Raw genomic sequence first — 15,108 nt, 5'->3', positions numbered from 1 at the left:
CCGTCTGTTTTTTAGTGGGACATTGAATTCAAAATAATGACTTTGTGCTAACAAGCTGCATGGCCTCTATAATCAAGGGGACAATTAATGTCCTTGCATTTCAATAATTTAGTCAAAACATCCGTGACAAATAGAATCCACGTCCCCAGATTTCTGGCTTTGAGATACGCTCTGCTTATATTTAAACATCTTTGTTAATACCCAATTTATTTTACAGTAGGGATGATAGTAAACCTTCCAAAATTGCCCATCAGCAAGACATCCTAAATGCAATGCTGTATCAGGGTAAAGTAAGCATATAGTCTGTTCCCATGGTTTTCCCAGTTTGAGCATGCATTTGTAAATGACCTGCACTTCATTTCTTAGATTGACAGCCTTGTACCATTGTGTGTGGTACTGAAACTACTCAATAACTCATCTTCCTGCCTTTTAACAGACATCTCAGAAAACAGGGAGATGCTGTCAAGGTGTTTACGACCAACCAGAGGGGGCGTGAGGAGAGCAGACATCCTTCAGGGCTCTCTGTCTTCAAAGAGCTGTTGGAACAATTCAGCCCTCATTAAGTTCAAAACATCTTGAGAACGAAAGTCAGACCAGAATCCACCCCTTTAAATAATATTTGTGTTCCCCAATTCTATCAACTGTTTCAATCCTATTTAAAAGGAACACAACAAAATGCCCAAACACTGACTTCCAAAGAGAAACACAGGCATTGGACCATTGACACTTACCAGAGGAGATTGAACTTGCAGTGTTTTCAGCACAGTGTCATCCTGGAGTGTGCTGGGCTGTGCGGGCTGCCAGGTCTGTGGAGTGTGTTGCATGCGTGTGTGCGACCGTCGAGTGTGAGAGCGTGTCCGAAGAGTACTCGGTGACTCAAGAGAGCAATGTGGCTGCTTGTGGTTTCCTGACGGGCTCTATTGTGGTGGAAGGTGATATGTTTTCCTGAGGAAAGGCCCGTCCCGTCCTTTCTCCCCGACCCCCACCTCCCTCTTCCCCTCCTCTTCCCCATGCCACTGACCCTCCACCCCCTCTGCACCCTGGGGACCCTTCTAATTACACTAACTGCATACAGTAGAGGATAGGAGAACATTCCCCTGTAATGTTTTTACGTGCTTTATCAGCTCCACACACACCCTGTCTATGTGTTTGTTTGCATTCATGTGTGCATGTGTGCATGTGTGCATGCGTGCGTGTGTTCATTGTGACGGATTTCTCTCGATAATGAGAGATGAGGATGATTCCGTGGCCTTGAGTCCAAAATTCCATTCATACAGCATCAGCAGTGTCATCTTCCTGCGCGGACGACTTTAACTGATACGAGTCAACATGACGTCCGGTGCTGCTGATGCTATATAGTCTTCAAGGTCACACAGAGAACACAACATTAATAGTTGAAGGATATATGAGATGTGTGTGCAAATGGCTCAGAGGTGTGTGATTAAAAACAAATTAACCAAGCAAAGCAACAACTTATGGGGGGGGGGGGGGGTAGCAAACATACCGAGGCTCCCCACTGCCACCTAGTGTACACTCTGGTGTAGGACAGCGTCCCACTCCAGTAAACAACCCGACCGTCTCACCAATCTGTCTCACGTTTTTACTTTGAACTTACAAAGTTTAGAACCATTATCATTTTATTTGTCATAACCTACTTGTATTTGCTCCTTCCCTGACAATTGCCGTGTACTACATTGGAAGTGGACACCATGTTTTGGGAATGATGCATCTTTCCTGTGACTATATGCTGTTAGCGACCAATGCTACGTAGCAACATACAATAGTTGCCATGATATCTTACTCATTTTCGCAAGCCGGCAAACTTGTGTCGATCTCCGCTCGCTACATGCAGTCTTTTAAAAATAAATTTCAGTCTTTAACTGCCTTTCTTAAACAATTCAGATGATCCACACATTCATTCACAGCAGAGTACAGGAAACATGCACACCCAGTGAGATAGATTGTTTTATTAGCGAGTCCTGCACAGGACTAGTGTCTCTTTACATAATCAAAATGTAGTAAATGGAAAACAGAAGGGATGAATGACAGTGAAGTGTTACAAAGTTATGCGCATACGCAATGCAAACAGTGTCGCATCGTACTAGTATGTTGGGTCCTGTAATCATGATAATAAATAAAATTCATGACTGTCATAATCAAACAGATGTTAAATAAGACATATACGTGTATTTAATCTGTGTTATTAAAGAGCAAGATATTGACAGCTTGTTCCAGTCGAGTCAAAGGGAGAGTCACAGGTTTTGGTGCCACAAATAAAATGTATTTTGGGAACACTGAGAGTGGAAACATTTATATTTCTATGACGCATTTCTCCCTGTATGATTACGGACTATTAGGGATGAAGAGCATCTGGAGAGTGAAGCCCTCGCTCTTAGGGCTATAAATCTATTTCTATTTCACGTCTTATTGGCCAATAGAGTGCTGCAGGGATGCTTTAGGTCCACCCGGAAGAGCCAGTGGGATTCTTGCATTGGATTTTACATTATTGCAGAAAATAAGCGACCACCACTTCTGTGATTTTCACCAGAAGTAAAAAGCTCACGTTATATTCCCCAACCTTCATTTAGCCATTTGTTAGCAACCACCCGTTTTAAGAAACGTAAAGGTTTCACAATTTACAAATAGGGATATTTACTGTCAAATGTGATTTCACCAAACAGAACGTGTTAACCACAGGCCTTATATAGACCTATTATAGCATACTTCCTGCAGCACTCTATTGTTCCCCCAAGGTGGGGAGTCAGAGGGTCTGGTTCTGGCCTCGGGCGTGGTGGGAGTGTTGTGGGTTGTTAAAGTGGTAGGGCTCGTGGCGAGGGTGGCTGTGGCAGATGACCGGATGCTCGATGCCTTCGCTCTGCAGCTCGTCCTGCTTGTGAACTCCCTCCAGCTTCGCCACCAGCTCTCTGGTGAAGGTCTGAGGAGGAGCAGGGGTCACATGGAGCAAGTAAGTGTTCCAGTATGTCTTTTACATCTGTAGTGTGACCACAACCGGTTATTTGACAACGTGAGAGTATTTTATGTCCTCTGTACATTTTCAATGTGAGTCAAAATTCTTACAATAGCTTATCTAATATCACTGTTCAACTTGACATTAAGCTCGTCCTCAACAAATCCATTATTTTCTTCTGTTTGTGTCACATTTGGTTCAAACTTCCATGCAGGTGAAGAGCACAGAGCCGGTCAAACACATCGTTACTTTGGGTCTTTTCAAGGGATTTGCTGGCATTTCAAACAATAAAGGAAATCACAAACCTTTTACTTTAACTTCTCTGCTAAACTAATTACCAGCTAAGCTCATCCTCTTCGGCACTTCAATTGAAACATCGTTGATTTCAACTAAGACAGTTTATATTGACTCTGGAATGTACAACTGGCATATTCACTCATAAACATGGTCAAACCCTGACTGTCAAGGACTCCCCCCACCCTTTACACAGGGGATTTCAGCTTCTCCCTTCTAGACGGAGATATTTAGTACCACGGTGTAGAACAAAGCGGTATAAAAACACAATACCTCACAGAATATGAAACAAACTTTACACAGGATGGAATGATTACTGCAAACAAAAGCCTGTTTCAATATACATAAGGACACCTAAGTGTTATAATGTATGTTATAACGCTGCTCCACGCCAGAGTCTGGGTAAGAAAAGAAGCACTGACCCTCCCTGCTCTCTTGCACTGTGCTCTGTGACCACCAGGCCACAGCGAGGCCAACACTGGACTCCAGAAAGACTCAATTGTTTTAGCCTTCAACTGGAGAGAGAAAGGCCCACAAGGCACACAAAGCCACTGTTGGGGGAGGAGGAGTGACTGTGGGACGAGGTGTCGGAGGCTGCTGCATCACTGTGCATGTGACCAGTGTGTGTATGCTGCATTTCATTATGATCCAATGCATGTAAAAACGTACCTCTGTGTTGCTACTGCACCTTTGAAGAAGCTCCTGTCAACAGAAGAGGGATTATGTTGTTACAAAGCAGCCACATAATCATATATTCAGTGTCAGTATGAACACAGTGTTTCGCTTAAAACTGCACAGTGATATTAACTCTTTCCAAACAGGTCTATTTGAGTGACTTTATGACCAAAATGTGTTGATCTCAGTGCAGAAATCACAACGTCAAATGAAACCATGAGCAATGCAGTAGAAAACTATACAGCAGTTTGTTACCTGTAACTTTTTGAGTCGCTCCTCGTCATTAGGCAGGTCAATCAAGTCATCAATGTTCACCTCATCTGGCATGTCCCCTTCCTGATGTAAACACATATATAAACACACAATCTTAATGAGGCCTCATACACAATGTCTGACACACACACACACACACACACATACACACCTGTGTGAACCTTGCTGTTCCTCAGAAGTTCTCCCTTCTGTCTTCAATTTAAATCAATAGTTTCCCCATATACCATTTATTCCAATGCATCAGCGAGACTTACAGTCACACATCACACTTCTAGTAAATTCAATATTTTTATACCCACAAGACTAATTTTTCCCTGTAATTCAGTCTATAATATCTGATTGTGTGAAGCTCTTTGGATCTTGATTTTAAAAAATACTAATTAAATAAGAACCAGTGAATATAGGATTTGTTTTGGGGAAATCTAGCGGTGAAGTTGCAGATTGTAACCAACTGAAACTTTTCCAGTGTGTCGGAGAAGTACGGCGACTAACGTGGAAACGTGAACACAAACGGCTTATTTTTAGACTAATGAAACCGCAACAATTCTTACATTCTCCCACCAAAGATAACATATTATATTCCATTTCTGCACAAGAAACACACTGGCCCTTTAGATAAAATGTGCATATTTAAGGAATAGTTCAAACAGCGTTAAATGATTGACGGTTTGATTCCAGGCCACTTTAAGGTACTTGTGTTTCCTTTGAGTACCTTCAAGGAGGTCAATGTTACGAGTGTGACATTCAACTGAAGACCTGCACACATTGCACATCCATCACTTGCATGTTTGGGCTATGGGGGGCTGAATAGCAACAATGTTCATGTCATACTGGAACAGTGGCTCGCTCTGTTTGAACAAACAGCCATTGTACCCGCTGGGCAGGCCAAAAGAAACGTGAAAGTCCCATGCACCCATCCACACCACTGCCCTGACCGTGTCATTCCCTCAACACATACAGGACTCCAGCCAGACACCTTCATCTGCTCCCTGAAACTCATACCGGGCCTTCTCCCCAAAAATACTACAATAAGGGTCTTCTGTTTGTGTGTGTGACATGACGTGGTTCAGAAAAATTATCCTTGTCTGTTAGTTATCATAATTGGCCATATTACAACAATAAAACCGATTGAAAACATTAAAAAGGGACACCTCATGAGGGAGTCACTTCTCCAGTGCTCGAGCACATGTACCTTGTGGAGCCACTAACTGTGAAATAAGCGGCAGATCCAGTTCTTCTGTGGGCTGCTTGGACCAGAAAACATGTGATTCAACCAGCCAATCAGATGTGGCTCCTCTTCATACTTCACATGCGGGCTCATTAGAATATACCAACCCCAGTCTGAGGATCTCCACCCAAGGCTTAACCTTTGCAAAGGTGCTTTTTCGCAAGCCAATCAGAGCAGAGGGTGGTCTTAAAGAGACAGGCGCTAAAACGGAGCGTTTCAAAACAGGAATATTGAGATGGACAGTATGCGAAAAATAAAGTGATTTTTAAACATAAAATAATGTACACAAGTTCTGGTAGAGGCCCAAAACCGAACCTGAAAATGAGCACAGTGTTTCCCCTTTAAAATAATAAGTCACAACCATTTGCTCCTTTCATGTTACATATAATCATTGTATTGGATAAGCTCTTCATGTGAATATGCCATCGGCTCTCTGGGAAAGCTGGGCCCCGCTTGCTCCTTTTTGCCCCCCCCCCCCCCCCCCCCCCCCTTGAGAAACACCTAATTGCGCCCGCCGGTGGCCTCAGCAGCCAGCTGTGCAGTGTTTACCTCCTCCTGGGACCGTTTTATACAACGGCGCCTTCCTTCCCCGCTTTCCAAATCATTCACCCTTCTCTCAATTCCACACTGCCCATGTAAGGCCAGCCCTGAGAAAGATACACATCTTAGAAGTGGACAGACGTGGACCTCACATCTACAGGATGCTTATGGCCTTGTAAGGAGAAGCAGGCTGCCCCACCTCTCCACCGGTCCACCTCATAGATCACCTACAGGAGCCTCAGGACTGTATCGTCTCAATGTGGCTGCAAGTCAAATAAGTCAAATAGCTTTCTGCATATTTAACTGAAGGGAGTTAGGCTTTTAGAAAACGCATTTTTGATAATCTTTTGAAAGGCTTTGGTCTTACTAAACAACACAGTGTGGAATTCTTTTTTTTTTAAGCAGAGCAGCCTAAGCGGTTTCTGTCTGATCTGCACCCACCTGTCCCGAATACAGCCGGTCAAGGCTCTCGTCGATCCACTTCTCCAAGTCCAGCCGCCTCTGCAGCTCCTTCCTGTTGTACTTCACAGTAACTCGGGCGTGCCTCTTAGGGATGGGGCCGCCGTGGTTCGGACACAATCCCGGTTCCGATGAATGAAGTTCGTCCGTTTCCTCACGCGTCGCCGCCTTGCGATCGGCTGCCATGGCTGGTCTGGTCTAGACTGGTCCGACGAGAGAGAGAGAGAGAGAGAGAGAGAGAGAGAGAGACATTGCATGATTAAATCACACTAAAATATGGTCCATAAAGTTGTTTGTTATCTGTTTCCAGTTTGATATATATATCCATTTGTGTATATTTGTGCATCAAAAAAAGGCTGGAAACATACCAACTGAGCCGCTGAGTCTGACCGCCTGCTGGAGTTGTACCCCGGTCTTTAAAGCCGACAGCTGATTGGTCATTGGCTGCAACGCCGACTCACCTGATCCCGGGTCGACACCCTGAACAAGAACACGGTCTCGTCCGCTCCTCCAAATGAGATTCGGTCCTCAAGGGACAAACATCCTGAGTGAATATGTTGATTGATTGAATTATTCCACAACTGTGTCTGGCAGCGACACAGTTGTGGAATAATTCCATCAATCAACATATTGTGTGTGTGTGTGTGTGTGTGTGTGTGTGCGTGCGTGCGTGTGTGTGTGTCAGTGGAAATATCCACTCTCTATTTCATACGCCATGGGGCGTTTGTAGGATTCCAAGAAAAGGGGGCTAAGCCCCAAGGGGAGTGTCACCCTTGTGAATGTGTGCGCCCCTGATATCCATTGTTTCCGACAGTTCATAGATTGGTTCAATCAGAAAGAGTGTGATTTTGCTCTGTAGTTTTGCTTGCATTCAATATATAACACAAGAGACAGGGTCATAGTAATATTTTATGCTCATTTGGACACTATCACCGAGAGAAAGATGAACTAGTTCAGTGTCAAATATACAATTCAATGGAGAAAAAAAAATTATAATAATATATATTAATGCAAAGGATAGAGAGATGTCGATAGTTATTTCTTGTATTTCGATTTCGCTCGTTCACACTCTCGCTCACTGGAGACAGTTTCTAACTTCCCTTTCATTTGCCTCAAGTAAACCTGAATGTAAGCAGTTAACACTCGTTAAAACTACCGATAGCCACATTCTGTAACTACCTGGACTTACAGGTAAACCTGAATGTAAGCAGGTAACACTTGTTAACTACTACCGACAGCCACATTCTGTAACTACCTGGACTTACAGGTAAACCTGAATGTAAGCAGGTAACACTCGAGAGAACACGAGAGATGTTACTTGGCAGAGTGAGAGAGTCGGGGCAGCAGCCTCCCCAAGGTCCTAGTGCACAGGGATTATATTGTTAAGTATGATGATAGGCTATTTGATTGTAATTTGAAGAGGGAGAAAACATACAAACCAGAACGCACGCACATCTGTAGCATGTTAGAGTCCATGTCAGAAACAATAGTTTAATTTAATGACATAAATAAAAAATAAATTAAAAAACTTTTAAAGCGAATAATGCCAAATTATTTGGGGGGGCTGAAATAGGCCTAACGACACCATGCATACACCAATGTTGTTTTTAAACATGTGCAACATATATATATATATATATATATATATATCACTCAATATTGTGATGATCTTATTTACAGGTATTAACTCTGAGTCCAAAACCTTTTTGTTCATGAACATTATGCACTTCTCCACTTTCCAATCATGTTCTTCTTTGCGTGTTTTGGTAGTCAATGCCAACTTTTAATCGAAGAGCACCACCTACCGTACTGGAGTATGTATAGTTTACATTATTCTGACATCCACCTTCTCACTGCTTGCTTTGAATATACCTAAAGATTCTATAAAAGGGTGCTATTGTGCTGCATGTTCTGCTTTTATTTGTTACACACTGGTATATATGTGGCCTTGATGGATGACATGTTGGAGAGGAGAGGAAGTTACACAGAACTGAGACAACAAGTCAGATATTCTTCTCATTACCGGCTGCGTTGTGGTTAACGTTGAATAGTTGAAAACATAAAACATTTTGAATTCAGTAGCCTTTTTAGCGTCTAAATATCAACGTCTCTGAAGTCCAGAAGCTCAGAATACCTGAAGCTGACTTTGCAGTCCATTTAAGGATCTGATTTGTCTTTTTTATTTGGCTCTCAGAGAAAAGACACCATGGGCGTTGGGGGAGGAGCCGCAGAATGGATGGAGACAATGACGTCACGGAGTACCTGAACAACACTTCCTTCCCTACACCGCTGGAGACAAATGACATGATGTTCTTTAAATATCTGAATGATTAAACCATACATTCTAGAGAAATTGTGGAGGGGAGAGAGCATCTCTGAAGCTGCCCCAAAATATTCTGGGAGAGCACTTGGACAATAATGCAACATATTCTGGGGCAGCAGATTCTAGTCACATGCAAATCACATTATTTGGGCGATCTACCGGAAGGAATTACTGGAAATGACAGGTACCTCCTGAAAATATTAACAGTAGCAGCAAAAAAAAGCAATCACTCGTTGGTTACAAACCGACCCACCCTCGATAGAAAACTGGACTGAAACCATTCCAATCCACGAGATTGAAAGAATGACCTTCCTTCCGAGACTAAGAAAGGACAAATATACATAAGATGGACAAAAGAGACCAAATATATGTCAGAATAGGAAATTGGCAGTTCGCCCTCCCTAACCTCACTGGTTTTTGGAGTTTGTTGTCTCTAGAGGCTCATTATCTCATAAAAAGAAAAGCACTATTCTTAACTAAGATATACTCTATATACAGTATATATATATATATATATATATATATATATATATATATATATATATTTATATATATTTAGATCCAAGTATAAGAAACCCTGTGACTAGAACTCTTTGAATATATTTTCCATATCTGATGGTTGGACCGAATTTATGGTTGCATGGTTGTTTTGATTGTTGTTGATTTTTTTCTTATTATTTTTACTTATTTAAGTACATTTACATTTTATTTAATTTTTCGTTATGCAGATGCATGCTTAATTTCTTTTATCCTTCCTTACTTTCAAAGGATTTATTTCTTGTCAAACTGTAAAAATTAGGCACCGTAGAACACTTCCCCTTAAGGCACTACATCTTGTTTTCTCCACTAGTAACAAGGGTGTAGGTTTGGTCTCAGCATTGGTAGGGACACTGCCAGCCTCCCATCCCCCCGCCATATAAAAAAAGTAGTTGATATTATTACTCGTCGTTTTATTTGCTTTTAGGCTGAACTGATGATGTGACAGTGAGTGTCTCTTATAGAACAAATTGAAAGATATAAACTATCTATTTTTTACAACAACAAAAAAGCAGCCGATTAATTGAGAAGACAATCACAACAGAGACTTCAATCCAGAGTCGCATCAAAGCAAATCTTTTATTATAAATCACAACCACAACATGATGAAATTAAATAATGTGAATGGAAACATGTAACATAACACAAACTTTGGTATGAACACAAAAATGGCACGTGAAGGAGCAATGTGATCAGTGCTATATAAATATAAATTACAGTAATGGCTGACTTTGCGCGCTAAAGCACTTTTTTCTTTCTTACACCCCGTGCTCTCAATATTTTTGGGATATTTCATACAGCCCTCAGAGCCCCATAAAACATCCAGGTACAACATCAAGCGTCGGTCTTCATTCGGCATCATATAAATATATATTTCTACATCTGTGACAATCAAAGTGGAGTCTTAAACACAAGTTTTCAAATAAATAAATAATATAAAGTATAAAAAATGATGGTACGCACAATAAGGAAATAATGTTCAAAGGAAGATTGAAAAGCAAAACAAAAAATTCTGTGTTTTAAAAAACAAATGAGAAACAAGCAAACATATTAAAAACAATAACCCAGTAAAACATTTTATTTTTTTGGGCAGGTTTTCCAAAGAGTGTTGACTTCCTGTTTTTGGTTTTGAGTTGTAGGTCCTATGAAGAGTGGATCATATTGTTTTTTTCTTTGGGTCTTGAACGTGGAAGAGCTTTGCCCCATATACATTTTCAATCATCTTTGTGAATCGTCTTCATCAGAATAATTCATTTGTCAATATTTAAGTTTCTTACGCTTACATTTTTAATGGTACATTATCTTCTGCATGAGCAGAGAGGTTTTCATCTCCTTCCCTTCACTGTGCGTGAGGAGCGAGGAGCAGTGGAGAAGTGCTAATATTCCTTCCTTCACCCTGGTGTGAACGTGCATGTGGTCTCATCTCAGCCCGGCGCCGGAGCCCAGGTCGGCCTCGTCCCTCCACATGAAGTCCTGGCGCTCGCCTCGGACCAGGCTGCTCTCCGCAGGGTTCTGCCGGTAGCCTGACCTCCCGTCCGGGCAGAGGGAGAGGCTGAGGCGGGCCGTGCCGTTGCTGATCTTGAACATGCCGTTGGGGCCGAGGAAGGCCTCTCTCTCGCTCCCTCCCAGGTTGTTGACCGTCTCCAAGTCGTTATACACCGCGCTGTCATTCAGCTGCTTCCTCCCCTGCAGCCCCCTCCTCCTCCTCCTCAGGAGCACGATCCCCGCGGCCAGGACCAACACCAAGGCGGCCAGGACGCAGGAGACGGTGAGGGTCGCGGAGGAGGGCTGCGAGGTCTGGCGCAGCGCCGGCTTGAAACTGGGCTGCAGCGTGAACTCACAGCTCGGACCCATGAAGCCCTTGGGGCACTGGCACACGGGCCCAGTGAAGTGGGTGAAGCAGGTGCCTCCGTTCTGGCACGGGCGGGCGCCACAGGCATCGGAGCGCACGCTGCAGTTCTTGCCCGTGTACCCGAGGGTGCAGGAGCAGGTGTAGTCATTCACACCGTCCTGGCACGTGCCGGCGTTCTGGCACGGGGTCGAGGCGCAGTCGTCGATGTTCACCTGGCAGTTGGCACCGGTGAAGCCCGCCTGACAGCGGCACAGGACGCTCTGGCCGAGGTCCAGGCACTCTCCGCCTGCAGGAGACGGGGAGAAAATGAGTGTTACATGTTACGCTCTCAGCAAGAACTTGTGACGCGTCGTTGCAGGAGCGTCCACGGCGAAGGTTCGCACTTTGGCCACCAGGTGATGCCACTCACCGTTCAGACAGGGCCTGTTGCTGCAGCGGTCCAGCTTCTTCTCGCAGTTGGAGCCGGTGTAGCTGGGGGGGCAGCGGCAGGTGTAGCCACCGGTCGTCGTCTCCACGCAGGTACCGCCGTTGAAGCAGGGCCCGTCGGCGCACGTCATGGCGATGATCTCGCAGTTCTTGCCGTAGAAGCCCTGCGGGCAGGTGCACGAGTAGTCGTTCTCCAGGTCCTGCGAACAGAGGGAGGGGGAGCGTTAAGGGGGAAGTCTGCTGCTGGAGGTGTTCCGTTTGTTTGGAAGGGTAGCTGTTCATCTTCACTATGCATTCCAGATGAGACCAGGGCAATATGCAGCTTCAGGAGAAACAACTCATGTGGGTTTTTTGTATTGCCAATTTAACCTTTTAAATGTGTGCTCACATTAGAAGACATGCACACCTTGGTTCCACTAGTGCAATAGCTGTATTTAAGATATGCAATATTATATATTATTGTGTTATTGCAAATTCCTAGTCTTCTCATCTGACTTTTTTATCCCAAAACATTAGAATACTATTTAAGTGTGTGTTTATTATGAAATACTTTGATTTGAATTGTGTCATGCTTTGTTTGTACATAGATGTTTATAATGTCTATAAGAGTAGCATAATGTTACTGTTCTTATACTTCTGCAACACTTAAACTTCCCTGCATGTTATTCACACTGTGTTCTCATGTAATCTGTGTTTCTCTAATGCAACATTAGTATGAGTGCACCTTTCAACCAAACAGAATCCCACTGTGCACTCACGTTGCAGCTGCCTCCGTTCTTGCAGGGGTTGCTGTCGCACTCGTTGGTCTCCAGCTCGCAGTTGGTGCCTCCATAGCCGGGCCGGCAGGTGCAGGTGTAGCTGCCCTGGCCCGTGTTGGTGCAGGTGGCTCCGTTAGCGCAGGGCTTGTGGTTGGTGCAGTAGTTGAGGTCCTGGTCACAGAAGAGCCCCCCCCAGCCCTCCTGACAGCTGCACTGCCACGGCTGGCTGCACGTCCCGTGAAGGCAGCCCGGGTAGCGGACGCACTCCTTGCAGGAGGGGCCCTGCCAGCCCATGCGGCACGTACAGCCCCCCGGGGCCTCGCAGTAGCCGTGCTTCTCGCTGCAGTCCGCCGAGCAGATGGCTGGAAAGGAGAGGGGAAAGGGAGGGTGTGTGATTACAATGGGCACGCCTTCTCATACATCACACACACACACACACACACACACACACACACACACACACACACACACACACACACACACACACACGTACACATACAGGCCTCCCTGTCTGACCCCAACCCTGCTCCAGACTTCACTGCTGTTTAAGTATTAAGCCAAGCAGCTGGTAGGCACACTGCTGGAGAAAAACGCTTTCTTTTATCCCCCAATTACACACACAGACACACATTTTTTCAAGGTGATATGTGTGTGTGTGTGTGTGTGTGCGTGCGTGTATTTGGTGCCACAGCTCTTTCTCTCATTGTAACAGAGAACAAAAAGCAGATGGAACACTGCAGACCGTCTTGCAAAAGAGTGACACACGACACAACGGGACATCAGTCAAAGAAATAAAGCACTGAAAAGATTCCTGTCTTTGTGGGAGACCATAATCACCCTGAGGAGAAAGACGAAAACACTTTTCATCCCCAACTTGAGTCTACATGAGTAAAGGTTTGATTTGGGTGGTCTTTCTTTGCAAATATGTATTCCCTCACTGACTTGTGTAAACCGTCTCCACTCCATACTCTCAATATCTTTACTTGCTCAGATGTTAATGTTGTGTTTGGTTTGTTTTTGAGAGCTACGCATTGGAAACTCGTGCAAGGCCATCTTCTATTTAAGTAAAGGATGCTGTTAACTTAATGAGTGTATTATATTGCTTTTTTCCTGGCATTTGACTCTAATCTACTACTTGAAGAGCTACCGTGTTTTTAAAGTAGTGTCCAATAGTTTGTAACTTTGTTTTGAGAAGGGCTATACAAACAAAGTTGATCTAAATAGGCTTTTGTCATACTTATAAATTACTTATTCGCAAAAGAAATGCTATTTTTGAGATCATAAAGATTTGTATGTATTTTAGGTAATTTTCTGCCCATGAAACTACATGGTGTAGGTGCCTTGCTCGAGGCCTCTGGGTCTACTTATCAGCATCTCCACTTACGCTCAGAGCAGTAGTTCCCCTTCCAGCCCTCCAGGCAGATTCGGTTGCCCTCCTCGTCGCAGGTGTAGTGGCCCAGCGTGTCGTCCCTCGGCCGGCAGTACTCGGCGCATCCGTCCCCGAAGTAGTACTCGTCGCAGAAGACGTGGTAGGAGTAGCGCAGCTCGCTCTGCTCGCCGAAGTGCACGTCCTGGGACCAGTCCTCGCCGATGGCCAGCCTCCTCCTGGTCGCCAGGCGGCTTACGAGGTTGTTTTGGTTGTCTGCGGAGATGGAAGGGACATCTTTACAACACGTGCTGCATGCGAGGATGGAATGCCTCCACAGAAATGTGAAGCATCTTGGCAGTGAGTCCAATGATTTAGGAAACCGTACCTGTGTATTCGGTTGGAGATTCAGCGTTCCAGGCTTCAATGATCAACGAAAATGTTCCCTACAGCAGAAGAACAGTGAGTTTAGAGCAATGACAGTGATGCATGTCGTTTATTATCTGACTCTGATACATCAACTGGTAGATCAGCTGTGTCTAAACGTTGTCTGCAACCCAGCAGTGCGTTTCTATTTACCGGCCACTTGAAGTGGAAGGGCACCCTGATGGGCGCGCTGCTGGAGATGGAGGTGTGGTCGGCCCTGATGACGTTGGTGTGTCCGGTGCCAAAGGTGCACGGCGGCTCCGCGGAGATCACATCCTCCGGGTGTTTTAGGCAAATCCTGAAAAAGATGTGGCAGTCCCGGTGTCTCCTGCAGATGCGCTGCGCCGTGTGGAACGAGTTGATTTTCAACTCAAACACACCGGAGGACAAAACCTGCAAAGGCAAGAAAAAAGAAGACAAGAAACACATGTCAAACACGCTGCGCGTAAAGCACCTTTAGAGTGCGTCATTTGTTTTTTAGCACAAACAGAAGCCAACTTACCACGTTCACTAAAGCCAGCGCCAGGAGGTATCTCAGATGTATATGTGCCATGTTCTCTCATAAGTTTGATTTCCACGTCAAAGTTGATGTCCGCATTCGTCTCGTGCAATAATATTCCTCTTGTCGAAGAAAAACTCAAAAAACGGTCATCACGTTGAACTCTGCGATCCGTTCGGTGTCTCTTGAATCCGGGTCTCTTGGTGATGGTCTTCTCCTCCTGGGTGCTGGTCTTCCGCCCCCCTCTTGTTTTGGTTCTGGTGCGTAACAGGCGATGAGTGTTTTTTATACCCTCCGGTGCTGCGCGTCACGGGCAGAGAGGTGGAGCGAGAGCAGACCTCAGGGGACACAGGGGTGCTGCCTGGGGATTTAGACAACCCACATCACACCTGGACAGGGGATTCATAGGAATATGCATAAGAAGCTGGCGCGGGGCAGATATGTGTAGCATTACTGCATGAATCCTAACCGCATAAGGAGTGTG

The 15,108-nt window shown here is 44.7% G+C and overlaps 2 protein-coding genes across 2 annotated transcripts; both read right to left on the bottom strand.

Annotated features, from left to right (window-relative positions):
* Window positions 1-1,988: 1,988 nt before the first annotated feature.
* On the bottom strand, window positions 1,989-6,985 carry ppp1r14aa (protein phosphatase 1, regulatory (inhibitor) subunit 14Aa). The gene is made up of 5 exons (XM_034550352.1): window positions 6,806-6,985; window positions 6,420-6,640; window positions 4,193-4,273; window positions 3,932-3,964; window positions 1,989-2,935 (listed from the first exon to the last, which is right to left on the bottom strand). Exons 2-5 carry the CDS (start codon window positions 6,621-6,623, stop codon window positions 2,762-2,764), a joined length of 492 nt encoding a protein of 163 aa, XP_034406243.1. The 5' UTR covers window positions 6,624-6,640; window positions 6,806-6,985; the 3' UTR covers window positions 1,989-2,761.
* A 2,877-nt stretch (window positions 6,986-9,862) lies between these two features.
* dlb (deltaB) lies at window positions 9,863-14,859 on the bottom strand. The gene is made up of 7 exons (XM_034550277.1): window positions 14,628-14,859; window positions 14,279-14,518; window positions 14,088-14,145; window positions 13,718-13,975; window positions 12,334-12,695; window positions 11,559-11,775; window positions 9,863-11,435 (listed from the first exon to the last, which is right to left on the bottom strand). Exons 1-7 carry the CDS (start codon window positions 14,676-14,678, stop codon window positions 10,717-10,719), a joined length of 1,905 nt encoding a protein of 634 aa, XP_034406168.1. The 5' UTR covers window positions 14,679-14,859; the 3' UTR covers window positions 9,863-10,716.
* Between the last annotated feature and the right edge of the window lie 249 nt (window positions 14,860-15,108).

The sequence above is a fragment of the Cyclopterus lumpus genome, chromosome 14 (assembly GCF_009769545.1).
Source record: "Cyclopterus lumpus isolate fCycLum1 chromosome 14, fCycLum1.pri, whole genome shotgun sequence".
Classification (NCBI taxonomy): domain Eukaryota; kingdom Metazoa; phylum Chordata; class Actinopteri; order Perciformes; family Cyclopteridae; genus Cyclopterus; species Cyclopterus lumpus.
This window is presented reverse-complemented; position numbering and strand designations above follow the sequence as displayed.